The sequence below is a fragment of the Orbicella faveolata genome, unplaced genomic scaffold (assembly GCF_042242905.1).
Source record: "Orbicella faveolata isolate gen_17 unplaced genomic scaffold, um_ofav_v1 contig_35, whole genome shotgun sequence".
Classification (NCBI taxonomy): Eukaryota; Metazoa; Cnidaria; class Anthozoa; order Scleractinia; family Merulinidae; genus Orbicella; species Orbicella faveolata.
This window is the reverse complement of record NW_028301564.1, coordinates 332,039-346,324: the sequence shown is the minus strand read 5'-3', so window position 1 is coordinate 346,324 and position 14,286 is coordinate 332,039. Positions and strand designations below refer to the sequence as shown.

Here is a 14,286-nt window from a genome sequence, read left to right as displayed (position 1 = left end):
CGCGCCCTTGCAGCCCGTACTTACAACCGTCCCTAGTCCCCTGCCTTTCATTACATCATACTTGATCTCCTCTCCACCCCTCCTTCTCTCCCTACCCTCTCCCTGCGCTTACATGAACCACTTAAGAGTGTCCTAAACTTTATTACTCGAGTGATGATTCAGTCCCAGCACGGCAGGAAATTTAGTGATGTCTAGTAAATTTAAGGGTTGTTATTTAACAAAACTTGACTCAGCAATATATTGAAGACGCTAGTATCCGGTTACTGTGAGACTGAAAAAAATTAAGAGATGTACATAAAGTGATAATTAAAAGAATATCAGTGATAGTTGACGACGAGACAACAAATCAAAGGTGCATTAGAAAAATCAGTCCCACACTTTCATAGAGCATAACTATTATACTAAAGAAGCTTTGTATTTGAAATGTGTTTCCTTCCGAGTAATTTATTTCATGATTTCCACGAAAGCTTCATCAACACGAGGATGCAGGCTCGCATTAAAAAAATGAGATTCATCCAGCTCCGAAATAACAACTCCCCATTAAAGCACTTGATTTCCAAGGCCAAGGGACGCATTTCGTTATCAAAACTCTGATCAAGACCTGACCGAAGGTTTATCATAGAGAGAAAAGTCTCACTAGAAATGATGGCTAGACATTGTTGGTAATTAATGAGATTCGCTTATAACAAGACACCTCTAAAGAAGAAATGTAAAAAATAACAAATAAATGTGGAGACTCTTCATCAATATATTGTTGCATGAAAATTATTGTCTTCCTGTTTGTCAATAATCTAGGGATCGTCTTTGAAATAGGGCTGGGTTAAACCGCAATTTGAGTCAGGATCAGGGGGCTTCCTAAAATGGGGAGTTTAAAGAAGGGAGCTTAATACCCTAAGACTCTAATGGACTGAAAAAAATTCTTAATTCCACCATATCTCTTGCTGAAAGAAAATCGCGCGAAATTTGCCTCGAGCACGTGCACCTGCGCGGGTGACATATTAAACCCGTGTAAAAATTACCATAGCAACCTTCAATCACCTCCTACAGTTGTGGTTTGCAACGGAAGCCCACCACAGCCAACGCAATTTTTACTTTAGCTTTTTTTCCGTGTATTTTTAGCATCTATTAGACATTGTTAGAGTCTTTGTTGAAATTTGAAACATTTTCCACACAAGTCAATCCTTACAATAAACTGCTCAGCTTGAGTGCGCGTTGCCCACGTGCATTGATCTTTACCCCGCTTCTCACGAACTCTTCCTCTGATTGGTTTACGTGATGAAATGCGTTACGTCATCTAATCACACATTCAGTGTTCTGGGTGACGTTTTGATATCTACCGTAGCGAGAATTCGCTCAAAAGCGTACAACTGGTCGAGAAGGGAAAGTCAGTTTTGGCAACCATCTTTGAAATTTATTCAAGTTTTCAACTCATTTTATCCTTGATAAGTGAATCTCTCCTCTTTGCGATAAGTAGTCGAGCCACCGTTGAAGAAAGATAATTGGTTGTGGGTAAAGTTCAACCTGTCGATTCGATGCAACTTGGCGAGGTCCGAGCTGCGAAGGCAGACGATTTTGACCATTTTCGTCGGCTGGCGGAGAGCGAGGATGGATGGAATCTACAGTACGATAAACAGGGAACAAAAGTCTACTCCAAAGTCAAGGAAGGTTCTACTGTTAGGCTTATCAAGGTAAGTGGAAGTGACCAGACATTTTCGACAGTAAAAGCTAATTTGAACACCGTAACCTCGGAAGTGTTAATTTGGTGAGTTGGATCACTGAAAGGAATGGAGTTAAGCTTAACTGGAAATTACCCCATCTGTCGGTGAGACTTGCGAGAGAAAATATCGTAAAAGCTCAGTGTTGTCCCTTTTGTGGTTGCGATAGATGATAGCGGAAGTTGTCCCGGGTTAACGTGGAACGGAACACAGTAGTGTTTCGAGCTTTCTCATACTTTAGTTCGACAAGTCTCTCGGCCGGCGAAATTAATTCTCTTTGCTTTGTTCAAGTTAATATCTTTGAGATTATTACTGTGAAATAAACTTAAGCTTACGTTTTTAATGATAACCGTTAAGTATTCTTTAGTAAGATGGTCTTTGTACTGAACTAACATGTATTTTACACTAAGTTTCCATGTAGCAATAAGGCTTGCTTTTCTGAAGCTTCGGTCGTAAAACAACCTTTTGGTAGCGAATCGATGGTCAATAAAGTTATTTATTTTCCCAGACAGTAACAGACATTGGTAATCTTAAATGTTTTTTGGCGAGGGAAAGAATTTCTGAAATCATAAAATGTCGAAATTCAACCGTTATTCCCAGTTCGTGGTTATTCTTGCTATTGAGAAACAGGCCAAACGTCATGCAGCGTTACACAATAGTATAGCTGATATGTCATTTTTATGCAGTGAGTTGCACTGTAACCTCACCGTCGAGAAAAAAAAATCCCTGGCGAATTGAACCATCCACGAAGCTGGCTTAACATCTGATAAGGGCCATCGAAGTTTCTTTCGTTTGAAGCACTAAATTAAAGCTTGGACTTTGTCATCGAGCAATGAACATTTCTGTTCATTTCATCTGTAAGCTAAAGCTTAAATGCTGACGTTCGGTTTTAAGCGGCTTTTCTGGCTTTGAAAATTTATCATTTTCCAATGTGTGGCTTTTTTGTCGATAGATAAAATGTATAGCTTAAGTGGAAGAGTCTGAAAGTAACAGAGTTCCAGTTTTTATCGATTGGGAGTCAATATTTATTTTATGAATTACTCAGATAGGCTTTCCATTCATAGCTTTACGATGTTTATGGGCCAGTATTCGCTGTTTAGATATTTTTATGCAAGTAAAAAACAGTTTTATTTTTATGGGTACATTTAGGGGAAAAAATTTGTAGATTTCTGATAATGGTTTTTGTTGAAACCACAAAATCATTTAAAGTGTTTACAAATTCCAATGGAACTCCACAGGCAATTTACAGTATGATAATAATTATATTGATTTTACCAAGGTGGAGTTGATGTTGACAATTTATTAACTGTTGCTCTGTATAAACTGTTTATTTAGTGCAAAGTTGTACATTACACCCAGTGGGCCGGTTATTCCTGTTGATCAAGTTCCCTGTTTTCAAGCCTCTTCAGGAGAAAAAAAAAAATACAATTATATTGAAAACACACCCTAACCTTGAAGCACTGTTTTCAGTGGTGCAAAATTAATAGCACAGTCCATATTTAATGTGCTATTTGTCTTTGCTATTATGCTGAGAAGTACAATCATGATACAGTGCCAATTTTGCCCAACGGTAACCTCAACTCCTTGCTAGCTAGAGGCTCTTGTCACATGATGGTCAGTTGATAGATAGGTAGAGACAAAGTGAGAAACTAAACAACAAGATGTAAAAGAGATGGGGCAAGTGTAAGAGAAAGAGAACCTGCATACTAAGATGCTATACTTTTGTTAGCATGAGCAGTCCTAATTTATTGACCTACAGGACAGGAAAAAAACCCAGGTCCAATTGCCCAGGACAAGTAAATTTTGCTCTGGGGCAGGTTAAAATAGAAGTTCATTGGCCCGGTGGGCAAGTGACATTAGCCTCAGTAGTCTTGTGAGCCTGAATAAAATGTCAGCTTGATTAGTGATAATATCTTGTCGGAAGCTATTTCCAAACTTAAGACTTGAAGATTAGTTAACCATTAGGTAGCTTGACAGCGTGCATTGGAATCCAGGCAAACTTTGTTCGCATTTGCCCTTTGATTTCCATACTGGCTACCAAGTTGGCAAGTAATATTTAAGGAGGGGGGCATTGGGATTTTCAGTTTTGCAGTTTGGGCTATTTTTTAGATTGGTTTTTTGGTTTTTGTGCCATTTGACTTCAGGTTTTGGGTTTTGGGTTTTGGTGTTCATTGCGGTTTGTGGATTTTTCGTTTTTTAGCATACTATCAGTTTTTCGGTTTTGGTAACCGATGTGGTTTTTGGTTTTTCCTATTTTGTCCTATTTGGGTTCTGGTACCTCTTCGATTTGAGCGGCAATTGATCTCGAATAGCTGTGAAACACCAAAGTTATTGAGAGGAATGCGTGTCAAACTAAATGTCACGGTAGGGGATCACGCATCTCGAATGACGCCTTAGACTTTGACCTTGCATACCAGGATGATCATTTGGTCAGTTTCCAACATGCCTCCCGTGCTAGCAACGGAAGAAGCAATAATTGCTTGTGGATTGTGTTGCACTTTTTTACAAGGAGGGGAAAGGCAGCGAGAATTTTTGGAAGAAAAACATGTTTAGATGTGAAGTGAAAAGATACTAAAAGATACGAAGGCATTCACAAATACTTTGATAAAATTGGTGTCAATGTAGTTTACTCTATGTCCCACAATTCACCATTGTATTGGTTTTTGATGGTTTTGTATGCTGTTTTCGGTTTTGGGTGAGTTTTTTTGTGGTTTTGCAGTTTTGCAGTTTTGGATGATTTCTTCGGTTTTGTGGTTTCTAATATACCCCAATGCCCCCTCTTTAAGTGGGGCAAGTGAAAAGTGAAATTTAAGTGGATTTCAATTTTTTTTTTTTCCCCTGCCCTGATGGACCGTTAGAGGTTGGTATGCAGTCAAAGTATAAATCAGCCCTTGGTTGTTTTCTTTAATTAGGTTTGCATAGGAATAACACTGTGACACTCGACGGCAATTTTTTGTGAGGCTGCACCAATGTATACATGACTTTTTACAGTGCAGCTCAGATGTAAGCGAACTTCACGTACACATATTATATGCGTGAATTTTGCATATACATGAATATCAAGACATGCATGTATATCTCTTTGTTATGCATTGCCCCAAGTTTCTTTATATGAAGCTTTGTCGGACAAACAAAGGACATTTCTGGAATGAAAAAGTATCAGGCTTCAATGTGAAATTTGCATACTTTGAAAAACGTCTATGAAAGCCTAAATATTTCGAGTTTTCAATCGCTTCGCAAATTCATCGACAAACCACTGTTTATTAACACTTGCTTGATTTTTAGCTACTAAAATGTACATCTTCACTGTAGAACTTTTTTGCCCCAGATCTCAGATGCCTTCCTCATAGTTGATGGAAATGAGTGTACTTGTATTATGATGAAAGAGATGATTTTGTTTTTGTTAAGACACAACACTGCTTTGTTTAGGTGGTGACCAACTTTGCAGATGTGTCTCCATCACTGATGTACGACGTGCTTCACGATGCAGACTACAGGAGATGTTGGGATGATAATATGTTGGAATGCTTTGAGATATGCCAACTGGACAGATATAATGATATTGGATATTATTCTAGTAAGTCAATCTGTTTGTGCCCTGATTTGTCATGTAACTTAGTGCCTACAGATCAAGGGGACCAGGTTCAAGTTCTGTTAGTGTTATTGTGTTCCATTCCTGGGCGAGACAATCAACTACTGCACTCACTTCCAGGTGTATTTCAACACTGGCAAGTTTGTTTGGGTTCTAGTATTCTAACATCCAGGTGGCAGGAAGCAATGGCTCAGTATTATTATATGGATTGTGTTTGTAGTCGAAATAACGGGCATTCTGATTGGCTGATTCTAGGCCATTATTCTCCTGTAATGCCCACAAGCCGATTATGGGTCTACAAAATCAAAGCAAAAAGCCATACGATAAACAACTTATTAACCTCGAATGTTCAGTCTTTATGGGAAAATCTCAAATGCCAGCCTTGCCGTATTGACCTTGTTATCACTCAGTCAATGAGGCAATGTCTCTGTTTGAGATTTTCCTGTTAAGACCTCACTCTCACTTAATAAGTAGTTAATATTGTGTAGTTCCAGAAAATATCCATATATGTACCTCCCCCACAGAAAGGATTTCTTCTAAACCCCCCCCCCCCCCACTCCTCTGGAAATTCCAATCAAGCTTCATACAGGTCTTTAAATTTTTTGATCTTATACAGCCCCCACCCCTCAGGAAATTCTAGTTCCTTCTGTGGGGGTAGTATGGATATTTTCTGGAACCTGCAGATTGTCACATCTTACACTGTAATTGACACTTCATGCTATCCTCTGGTACTTGTTGTGTCTGCAACAAACAAGTTCAATTTTATTGTTGTTTTCTCTTTCAGTTAAATGTCCATCACCAATGAGAAACAGAGATTTTGTAACTCAGAGGTCATGGTACTGGGAAGATGATAACTTTATTATATTTAACCACACAGTACATCACAAGGTTAGTAGGACAAATGGTTGCACTGGCTGATTTATTCGCTTGTTATTTGTAAAAGTGAACTAGAAACCTGTACCGTATGATATACAGCTGTTAATTTGTTTTTCTTTGTTTTTGTTTTTGGTTCCTTTTTTTTCCAAGGAAAAATAAAATAAAATCTGTTATTTGGCACCTTCGGGAAGGCCTTAAAACACATATATACACCTTTATGCAAGATTTTCACTGTAATCTAATGTCAATAAATTGTCTTTTTCTTGATTTTTTTGTGTGTCTTTTAGGATGTACCACAAAAGAAAGGTTTAATCCGTGGTAATTCAATTCTTAGTGGATATTATGTACAAAGAAAGGGGGAAGGTTGCTCTCTTACATATGTGTCTCAAGTGGATCTAAAAGGTAATTTGACTGTGTAACTTTAGTTTTAAAATTGTTCATTTGTTTTGTGATTTACTTCTTGCATACAGCTGGTACACCGGAAATTTAAATTGACCAATCAGGATTCAGCAAGCAGGAAAAACTGTACTGTCCTGACGTCAAACAAATGTTAACAGGAAAGGTGTTGAAGTCAGGCATCTTTTCTCATTGGAGACGGCATTAAGTATTCATGAAAAGGGATTTTATAACTCCAGCAACTATAACAGATTGCTAAAAAGTGAAAAATACAACAAACTTTGTGTCTCTAAGCTTATAATTTGATGCCAAAAATGGGTCACCCACGTCCAGTGACTCGCTCATCGCATGTCACCAGGTAGCATAGTAGTTGTGTTATTTTAGACAGAATATGTTGTTCCTGGTCATATTGAACCCGAAATTCTTGAGTTAAGTATTAGAAGAGGCCAAAGCGACCTCTTGAGCTAACAAAGAAAAAGACTATTGTCAAGACCTATCAGTAGGACAGCTCGGTTTTGACTGTCACTCGCACTGCTGGCGGAGCCCCTGTATGCAAGGTTGTTCTTTGTACTACATGTAGGCAGTTAAATTGTTTAATCAATATTTTCACTTCAAAATGTTGTTGCACTTTTCATGTACACAAAACTACCAGAGTGAAAACTGTATTATAAATCCAGTGTACATGTGTTCTACGCTGACTGGTACTCACTAAAGTACTTGTAAAACTGCAATTGTATTGTCTTTCAAGTCAAGTGTATAAATCTGATATAACATGGAAATTCAGTAGTCCATATACAGTACACGTTCATATTGCATACCATGTGCATGTATAAATGTGAGCTAATCATTCGTCAGAAAGTGTCATTAAGTTGGAAGATTTTGTATCTTTGCAGGAAACATACCAAAGTGGTTAGTAAACAAAGCCTCCACAAAGATTGCTCCAAAGGTTTGGCAGTTTCGTTAATAAATGTGTACATGTACCTTTGTGTTGTCTTCAAATTTAAATTTGGTCTCTATTGAGATACTAGGAACTACATTGAACATGTATAACTGATAATACACACAGTCCCTACTACTGTTGCGTGTATCTAAGCGTGGACACGTGACAACAAAGCATGCTCTAATTGGGTGTCAAACATAGCATGATTGGTCAGACCATAACACGAATTTTCAGGCTCAAAATGTTCACCATCAACAAATATGGGTGAAACCAATATTTCATGGTTATACTAGAAGTAAAAACCACTTTCAAAAAAGACGTTTGCATATTGACACAAGTCAGAGTCCATTTCTCTGAAGAAGTCTTCATTGTCCAGTCTTTCTGTCATTTCGTGTGCTGAACTTTTAGAAAGTTCACACCACGGTCTGCTAAGCTTGAAATGTTTGATGACCAATCATCCCATGTTTGACCCCCAATTAGAGCATGCTTCGGCATCCCGTGTTCATGCTTTAATACATGCAAGTGATAGTACATTTACTAGTCAGAGTTGTGTCGTTTTGGTATTCCTATGGTTGGCAGAAGTCTGTTGTTATCTAATGGATGTAGTGGATTAGAGGAGCAATATGGCTTAGGTTTTGAAGTGAATTGCTTCTTCTCCTGGATGGGATGCTGGTCCAAATGTTGTAGTAACACTTTGTAAAGCTGCCCAAACAATTTGCCCGCGTCATTACTTTTGGTGCAGAGTGGTTACTTGTAGTAAAGTGTCTTTTCAAGAAAATAACTTAATTTAGGTAACAAATAATTTAATCCTTTTTTGTAGGTTGTAGCCAAAGTTCACAAGGCTGCTCTTGGATACCAAGCATGGAAAGCTCTACATGCACCAAGCTATAAACCATGGATCTGGCCTGAGCAGAGTATTCTCCCAAAACTCCGCCTAGACGATGTAGAATCTGTAAGCAGTGAATCTCCCAGTGGATCAGATCAAGAACAGGAAGTGATAGGTGATGATCCCAATGGATACTCCAGTGATGACCATTTAGATGAAATAATGCTTTGACACTGGCATTCAGTTGAAGTGTCAAAAACTTACCAGAGAAATTGCTGTAACTTTTATACAGCATTATTTTTGCTTAGCAGTGTAGATCTTAATAGAAAAATATTTGAAGTAGAACTCTATAGTTGTAAATGTGTAGCTAGCTAGAAAAACAAAAGATGGTTAATGTTAAGAATTTTATGTAGGTTATAGTGATTGTTTCAATCTAAGCCATTTCTTTATTGCAAGAATATAAGCAAGCAGAAAATTGAAGAGGTGTAGTGTTGTCAGGGATTGACCACTTTAGAGTAAGTTAACTACTTAGACTTCTTAAGTTAAAGCATTTAGTACAATGTTTGCAGTTCTGCAGGCAGTTCTGCTTGATGTATGTACAGTGTGTACAGTACTTCGATCTCAGTGATCAGTTTACACAAATAGAAAACATTCCTTACAAGTTAGATGTGCAGTTTTTCAGTCCGTAACAAAATGATGAAAATAAAACTGCTCAATAGTGGTCATTTCACATAAACCAGTGTTTCATGCAACAATAGGGAGTTAATGCAACCATGATGGCGAGTGACGTCATTAAGAAATTAATTTATATTTCACATACAAATCTTGTTATACTCTGAGTCATTCAATTAGTCTATTAGTCTTTTGGATAGCAACATTCCTGTTGCCATTGCCGTTGTGGTTTGCTTCAATTAAAAACTGCCTCAATGTAAAAGGTGGGACTACCTTGTAGAGTGTAATACAAGTAAACAGTGCTAAGTAAAAGGACCGCTCAGTTGGACAATAAACAACTAAGTGTTTCTCTGACTAAATTGGTACAAGTTGATTGTGGGAGTGAACTGAGATATTGATGATTTTCTGGGCTGAAAGGGTTACTTGTTATTACATTGTAGTTCTTAAGACTACGTGCATCACTTATGTCATCATGGCTACTTTTGTCTCAAGCCAGTGTTAATTTTAAATATACATTGCAATTTTAATTGCAAAACTGGCCATCTGTGTGAAGAGGTAATTGGTATATGCTAAATAATGTTCATCTGATTCTTTTGATAACTAAGTTATTACATAATTGGTAAATAATGCATGAAATCTGTATATCACCTGGGAAACACTTTATGCAGTGTTTGTTTGTTTGTTTTTTTAAGTCTGGAAATCTCAAAACCAATCTTTCAGTGTAGATTGTTAACAGAAACTAAGTTTTTGTTTGGTGAAGTCAAAAGATTTAATTGCAAGATGCGAGAAGTTCATTTGTATGTGACATTTAATAAGTAGGAGGATTCAACAGTTTTGCCATGTACTTTCAAGTCATCAGTAACAGACTATTTGTTGGATGAATTCAACTTTGTTTGGAAGAAGTATAGTAAAAGTAAGAAGTATTCTGTATTTATTACAGTTCTACTTGCAAACCTCTATTATCTTCTCTGTTGGGGTTTCTGTTGGTGCCAAACATTTCCTTAACAACCAGCACTATGGTCAATAACAAAACACAAAAAGATATGGTAGGTCTGATAGATTGACCGGGGAATAAGATTTTTCTGAATCATGTAGAACATATTTCAATACTATAAACCAGATTATTGGTGATTACTGATAATGGTAGCTATTTAATATTTTAATATATTTGCTAAATTTTCTATTTGAGTAAGCTCCACTACTCTCCACAACCTTACTTTCTGTCCCTCGAAACTATCTATAATAAAGAATGCTCTCTGCAGTTTTTGTGAATTTTAATGAGAGTTTAATGCCTGTATTTAACTCTTTTAAGGCCTATTTGTAGAAACGTTATCCTTGTTAGAATGGCTACCTTTCTCCTGGGCAATCTTTTACCAAGCATTTTATATGAAAATCACTTCACTGCAGACCAGACACAAATCTTGGCAGAAGGGGCACCTCTCTAATATGGATGGTAATCCATTGCATTCAAAACACCAGTGCCGATTTTGACGCCTGGGCTGAGAGAAGGACTGAGAGTAGAGTGCATTGCCCAAGAACACAGAGTTTTAAAGACCAAGAGCTGAACAGACAAGCAAATTGTTCACCCTAGAAGACAAGCAGTCTGTCTTTTCTGGGTCCACTGACCACAATGTAAAAGGAAAATTTGCACTGCATGGCCATGTTTCCTTGGGTGTTCATTCATTGCATGCCACAGTGTAAAAAACAGGTGCACATATTCTGAGGTCACCACAACTTACACACTGGCTAGTAAAGCAGAGTTAGTTACTGAAATGGTAAAGTTTGTTCTCAATTAAGAGTGCAGTACACCAACCATATTGTGAGAGGTGTGGTGACCTCGTGGTTAGTGCGCTCATCTCTGGATCGAGCGGTCCGGGTTCGAGCCCTGGCCAGGCACGTTGTGTTGTGTTCTTGGGCAAGACACTATACTCTCACAGTGCCTCTCCACCCCAGGTTAACAAATTGGTACCGGCGAACTTAATGCTGGGGGTAACCCCGTGACAGACTGGCATCCCATCCAGGGGGGAGTAGAAATACTCCTTGTAGCTTCATGCTATAGAAACCTGGATAAGCTTCAGCCTGATGGGCCACTTTGCTTGTATGCAGACTTTCCCTTACACCAACCAGTGGGTCACTGCACCTCACCAAAATTATTTTATTAATAATGAACAGCAGTAACTATTTTGGAGCAGCCTTCCTCAGCACTTCAATAGTACCATACATGAGTTAGTGTATTTAGAAGAAAATGAAAATATACTTTGAAAAGAGCTAGATAAATAGATCAAAATAAGTGCTAATGCCTGTATATATGTGACAGTGCTTATAAGCTGGAGAAGAAAGTGGTCTTCAATTTGCATTTGAAATTGTTCACAAATTGCAGTTGCTTTTATCAGTGGTAGAAAAGAATTCCAAGTTATATGGTGGTAACTGCAAATTATCATCCAGACCACCTTGGGATTTTAGGTTCATTCTTAGAGGTCTAAAGTAAACAAATTGTTAGGCGAAGGACAAGTATTTTTATTTAGTGGATTAACCAGTGTTGGTGAACATACAGTGCATGTATGAAGTGGAATGATTCATTACATGTGTAGTGACAGTGCATATATAATATACTGTGCTGTGCTCTAACAAACGTACAGAGTACTTGTAAGCCAATAAAGACCAATGATGTTAGTCCCTGTGTTTTGCCACATTGCCCCAACCCACGCCCACCACCAACCACCAAGCACAGTCTAGAGTGAAAAGCACAGAATTACAAACATCGAAAGCTTTCTAAATGAGGATTTTGTCCATCACATATCTACCAGATGTAAGGGACCAGTACAGCTGTGTTTTGACGGTACTTTTGGTATTCTGTGAGATGCCCCCATTTCTTCAATCCTTGCCTCTCCAAGATTGGAATACCACTCACTCGAGTCAGCAAATAAGCTACAAACACGGGAGAGACCACACTCCAGTACTGATGACCAGACATCACTGAAGAAGCTGGAAGGAACAAGCTGGACCACATCAGAATCTCGCCAAAATAGTTAGGATATTGACAAAGGCTCCAGAGCCCAGATGAAATCCACTTGCCTTTGTTAGCAGGATCTGCACGGAACTGCGACTTCTGGCTATCGGCTAGTGATTCTAGTATAAACCCGACTAACCAAAGTGACCATCCCAGGTAATCCTTCCAGGTTGTCTTCTCGTCCTTGGCAGAAGTGTTCAAAATCATGGTGGGCAGCAGCGTCGTCCATACCCATACACCTTGTAATGTCCAGTAGATCCAGAACACTCCAGGGTTACCTCGGACCTTGTCGAAGCGGCTATCCTTTCCATCCTGAAGAACTCGCTTGAATAGATGAAGTCCTAAACGAAGTCCCCACAATGTGACGCAGCTAGACTGAACGAGCTGGCGAAGGTGAAACTTCCCACCCCATCGCAGCGTTTGCCATGTAAGGAGGATGAATGTGGACGAGCCAGCTAAATCGTAGAATTTCTCTGTTTGAAAAAAAGAAGCTACTAACCACAACCCCCACTGAATACCAAAGTCTAATGCTGCAGCGCTGAACAGAGGGCTAGAGAAAACCTTCTCCATCTTCAACAATTGTTACTCTAAATAGTTACTTAAGGGAGTTGATTACATAATCAGTGACACGCAACTATTAAGGGTTCACGACAAGGCGTCATATCATGTAAAATGGCACACAGTGTCCCCGGAAATTGCGATTCGCAAGTTTTAGAGTATACGGCTCGTACTTTGTTCCTCAGTTTTCTTTTCTGCCCTGATTCAAAATTTACCTCAAAGTGCTATTTCTGGCCCATTTTCTGTCTGACAAATTTCACTAAATTAGGGAAGAAAAAGATCTCGCGTGTTGCAGATCGCGGTTAAAAGGAGATTCCATGCTCCATAAACAACACATAATAAAGGAATCAAGGGCTCAAACGTCACGCAATCTTGAAGCTGAGTCCGAGGGTTTTGACGCCATGGGTAATATTCTTTCTAGCGTCCCCAAAAGACCTCTTCTGACTGCAGCAGCATTAGACTTTGGCATTCAGTGGGGTCTCTGGGTTGTTGCGTCCATTTATCAAACAGAGAAATTCTACGATTTGGCTGGATCGTCTACGGTCATCTTTCTCACTTTGCAATCACTTCGATGGCAGAGGAAGGTTAATTTGCGTCAACTTGTTCAGTCTGGCTGCGTTACAGTGTGGGCACTTCGCTTAGGGTTGTTTCTTTTCCATCGGGTCATTCAAGACGGGAAGGACAGCCGCTTTAACAAGGTCCGAGAGAATCCCCGACTGTTCTGGATCTACTGGACTGTACAAGGCGTCTGGGTATGGCTGACTCTACTGCCAACTCTGATATTGAACACCTCAACCAAAGATGAGAAGTTAACCTGGAAGGATTACCTGGGATGGTCACTTTGGTTAGTTGAGTTTATACTAGAGGTAACCGCCGACCGCCAGAAGTCGCAGTTCCGTGCAGATCCCGCTAACAAGGGCAAGTGGATTTCATCTGGGCTCTGGAGCATTTGTCAATATCCTAACTATCTTGGCGAGATTCTGATGTGGTCCAGCTTGTTCCTGCCAGCTTCTTCAGTGATGTCTGGTCATCAGTACTGGAGTGTGGTCTCTCCCGTGTTTGTAGCTTATTTGCTGACTCGAGTGAGTGGTATTCCAATTTTGGAGAGGCAAGGATTAAAGAAATGGGGCCATCTCACAGAATACAAAAAGTATCGTCAAAACACTGCTGTACTGATCCCTTACTTCTGGTAGATTACTAGTGCACTTTGTAACCTGTCTTGTTAGGAATTTAATTTAAATGGGCTATATCACAATGTAGTTAGCCCGTTTCCAAGTTTGATTCAGTTGTAAGACAATATTTATATGACACACTCAGTGGCAGATCTAGAGGAGGGCCCAGGGCCATCCCCCTCCCCCCCCCCCCCCCCCACCTTCCTGCTTAGCTCAAGGTCTGGATCTGCCACTGGCACTGTATGGTTGTAAGGCTCTACAATAAAATGACTTGATATTCTGTGCGAGGCTGAATTGATGGTTTGTAACCAGCCCCAAGAGATTCAAATGACAAGGGCCTGGTGACCATGTTGGATGACACCAGCAAAACCTTTTGCTGAAGTCATCCAATATGGCAACAAATTACATCATGCAAAAACCAAGAATAGATAGATGCAGACATAACAATAAAAAAAAACTGAAAGCCCTTGAAACCTTAGCTTGCTTACACAGTTGCCTCTGATCATTCAATGATCATTTCAAACTGCCA

At 39.2% G+C, this 14,286-nt stretch overlaps 3 protein-coding genes across 3 annotated transcripts; 2 read left to right on the top strand and 1 right to left on the bottom strand.

Annotated features, from left to right (window-relative positions):
* The first annotated feature begins 1,307 nt into the window (after window positions 1–1,307).
* On the top strand, window positions 1,308–10,295 carry LOC110056643 (START domain-containing protein 10-like). The gene is made up of 6 exons (XM_089273470.1): window positions 1,308–1,688; window positions 5,145–5,292; window positions 6,092–6,195; window positions 6,471–6,585; window positions 7,473–7,525; window positions 8,340–10,295. Exons 1-6 carry the CDS (start codon window positions 1,533–1,535, stop codon window positions 8,574–8,576), a joined length of 813 nt encoding a protein of 270 aa, XP_089129596.1. The 5' UTR covers window positions 1,308–1,532; the 3' UTR covers window positions 8,577–10,295.
* Window positions 10,296–11,510: 1,215 nt separating this feature from the next.
* On the bottom strand, window positions 11,511–12,925 carry LOC110056644 (uncharacterized). Its single transcript, XM_020763158.2, has one exon. It carries the CDS (start codon window positions 12,595–12,597, stop codon window positions 11,818–11,820), a length of 780 nt encoding a protein of 259 aa, XP_020618817.2. The 5' UTR covers window positions 12,598–12,925; the 3' UTR covers window positions 11,511–11,817.
* Window positions 12,926–12,930: 5 nt separating this feature from the next.
* Window positions 12,931–14,039, top strand: LOC149102489 (uncharacterized). Its single transcript, XM_089273471.1, has one exon. The coding sequence runs from the start codon at window positions 12,987–12,989 to the stop codon at window positions 13,776–13,778; it is 792 nt and encodes a 263-aa protein (XP_089129597.1). The 5' UTR covers window positions 12,931–12,986; the 3' UTR covers window positions 13,779–14,039.
* Window positions 14,040–14,286: the final 247 nt, after the last annotated feature.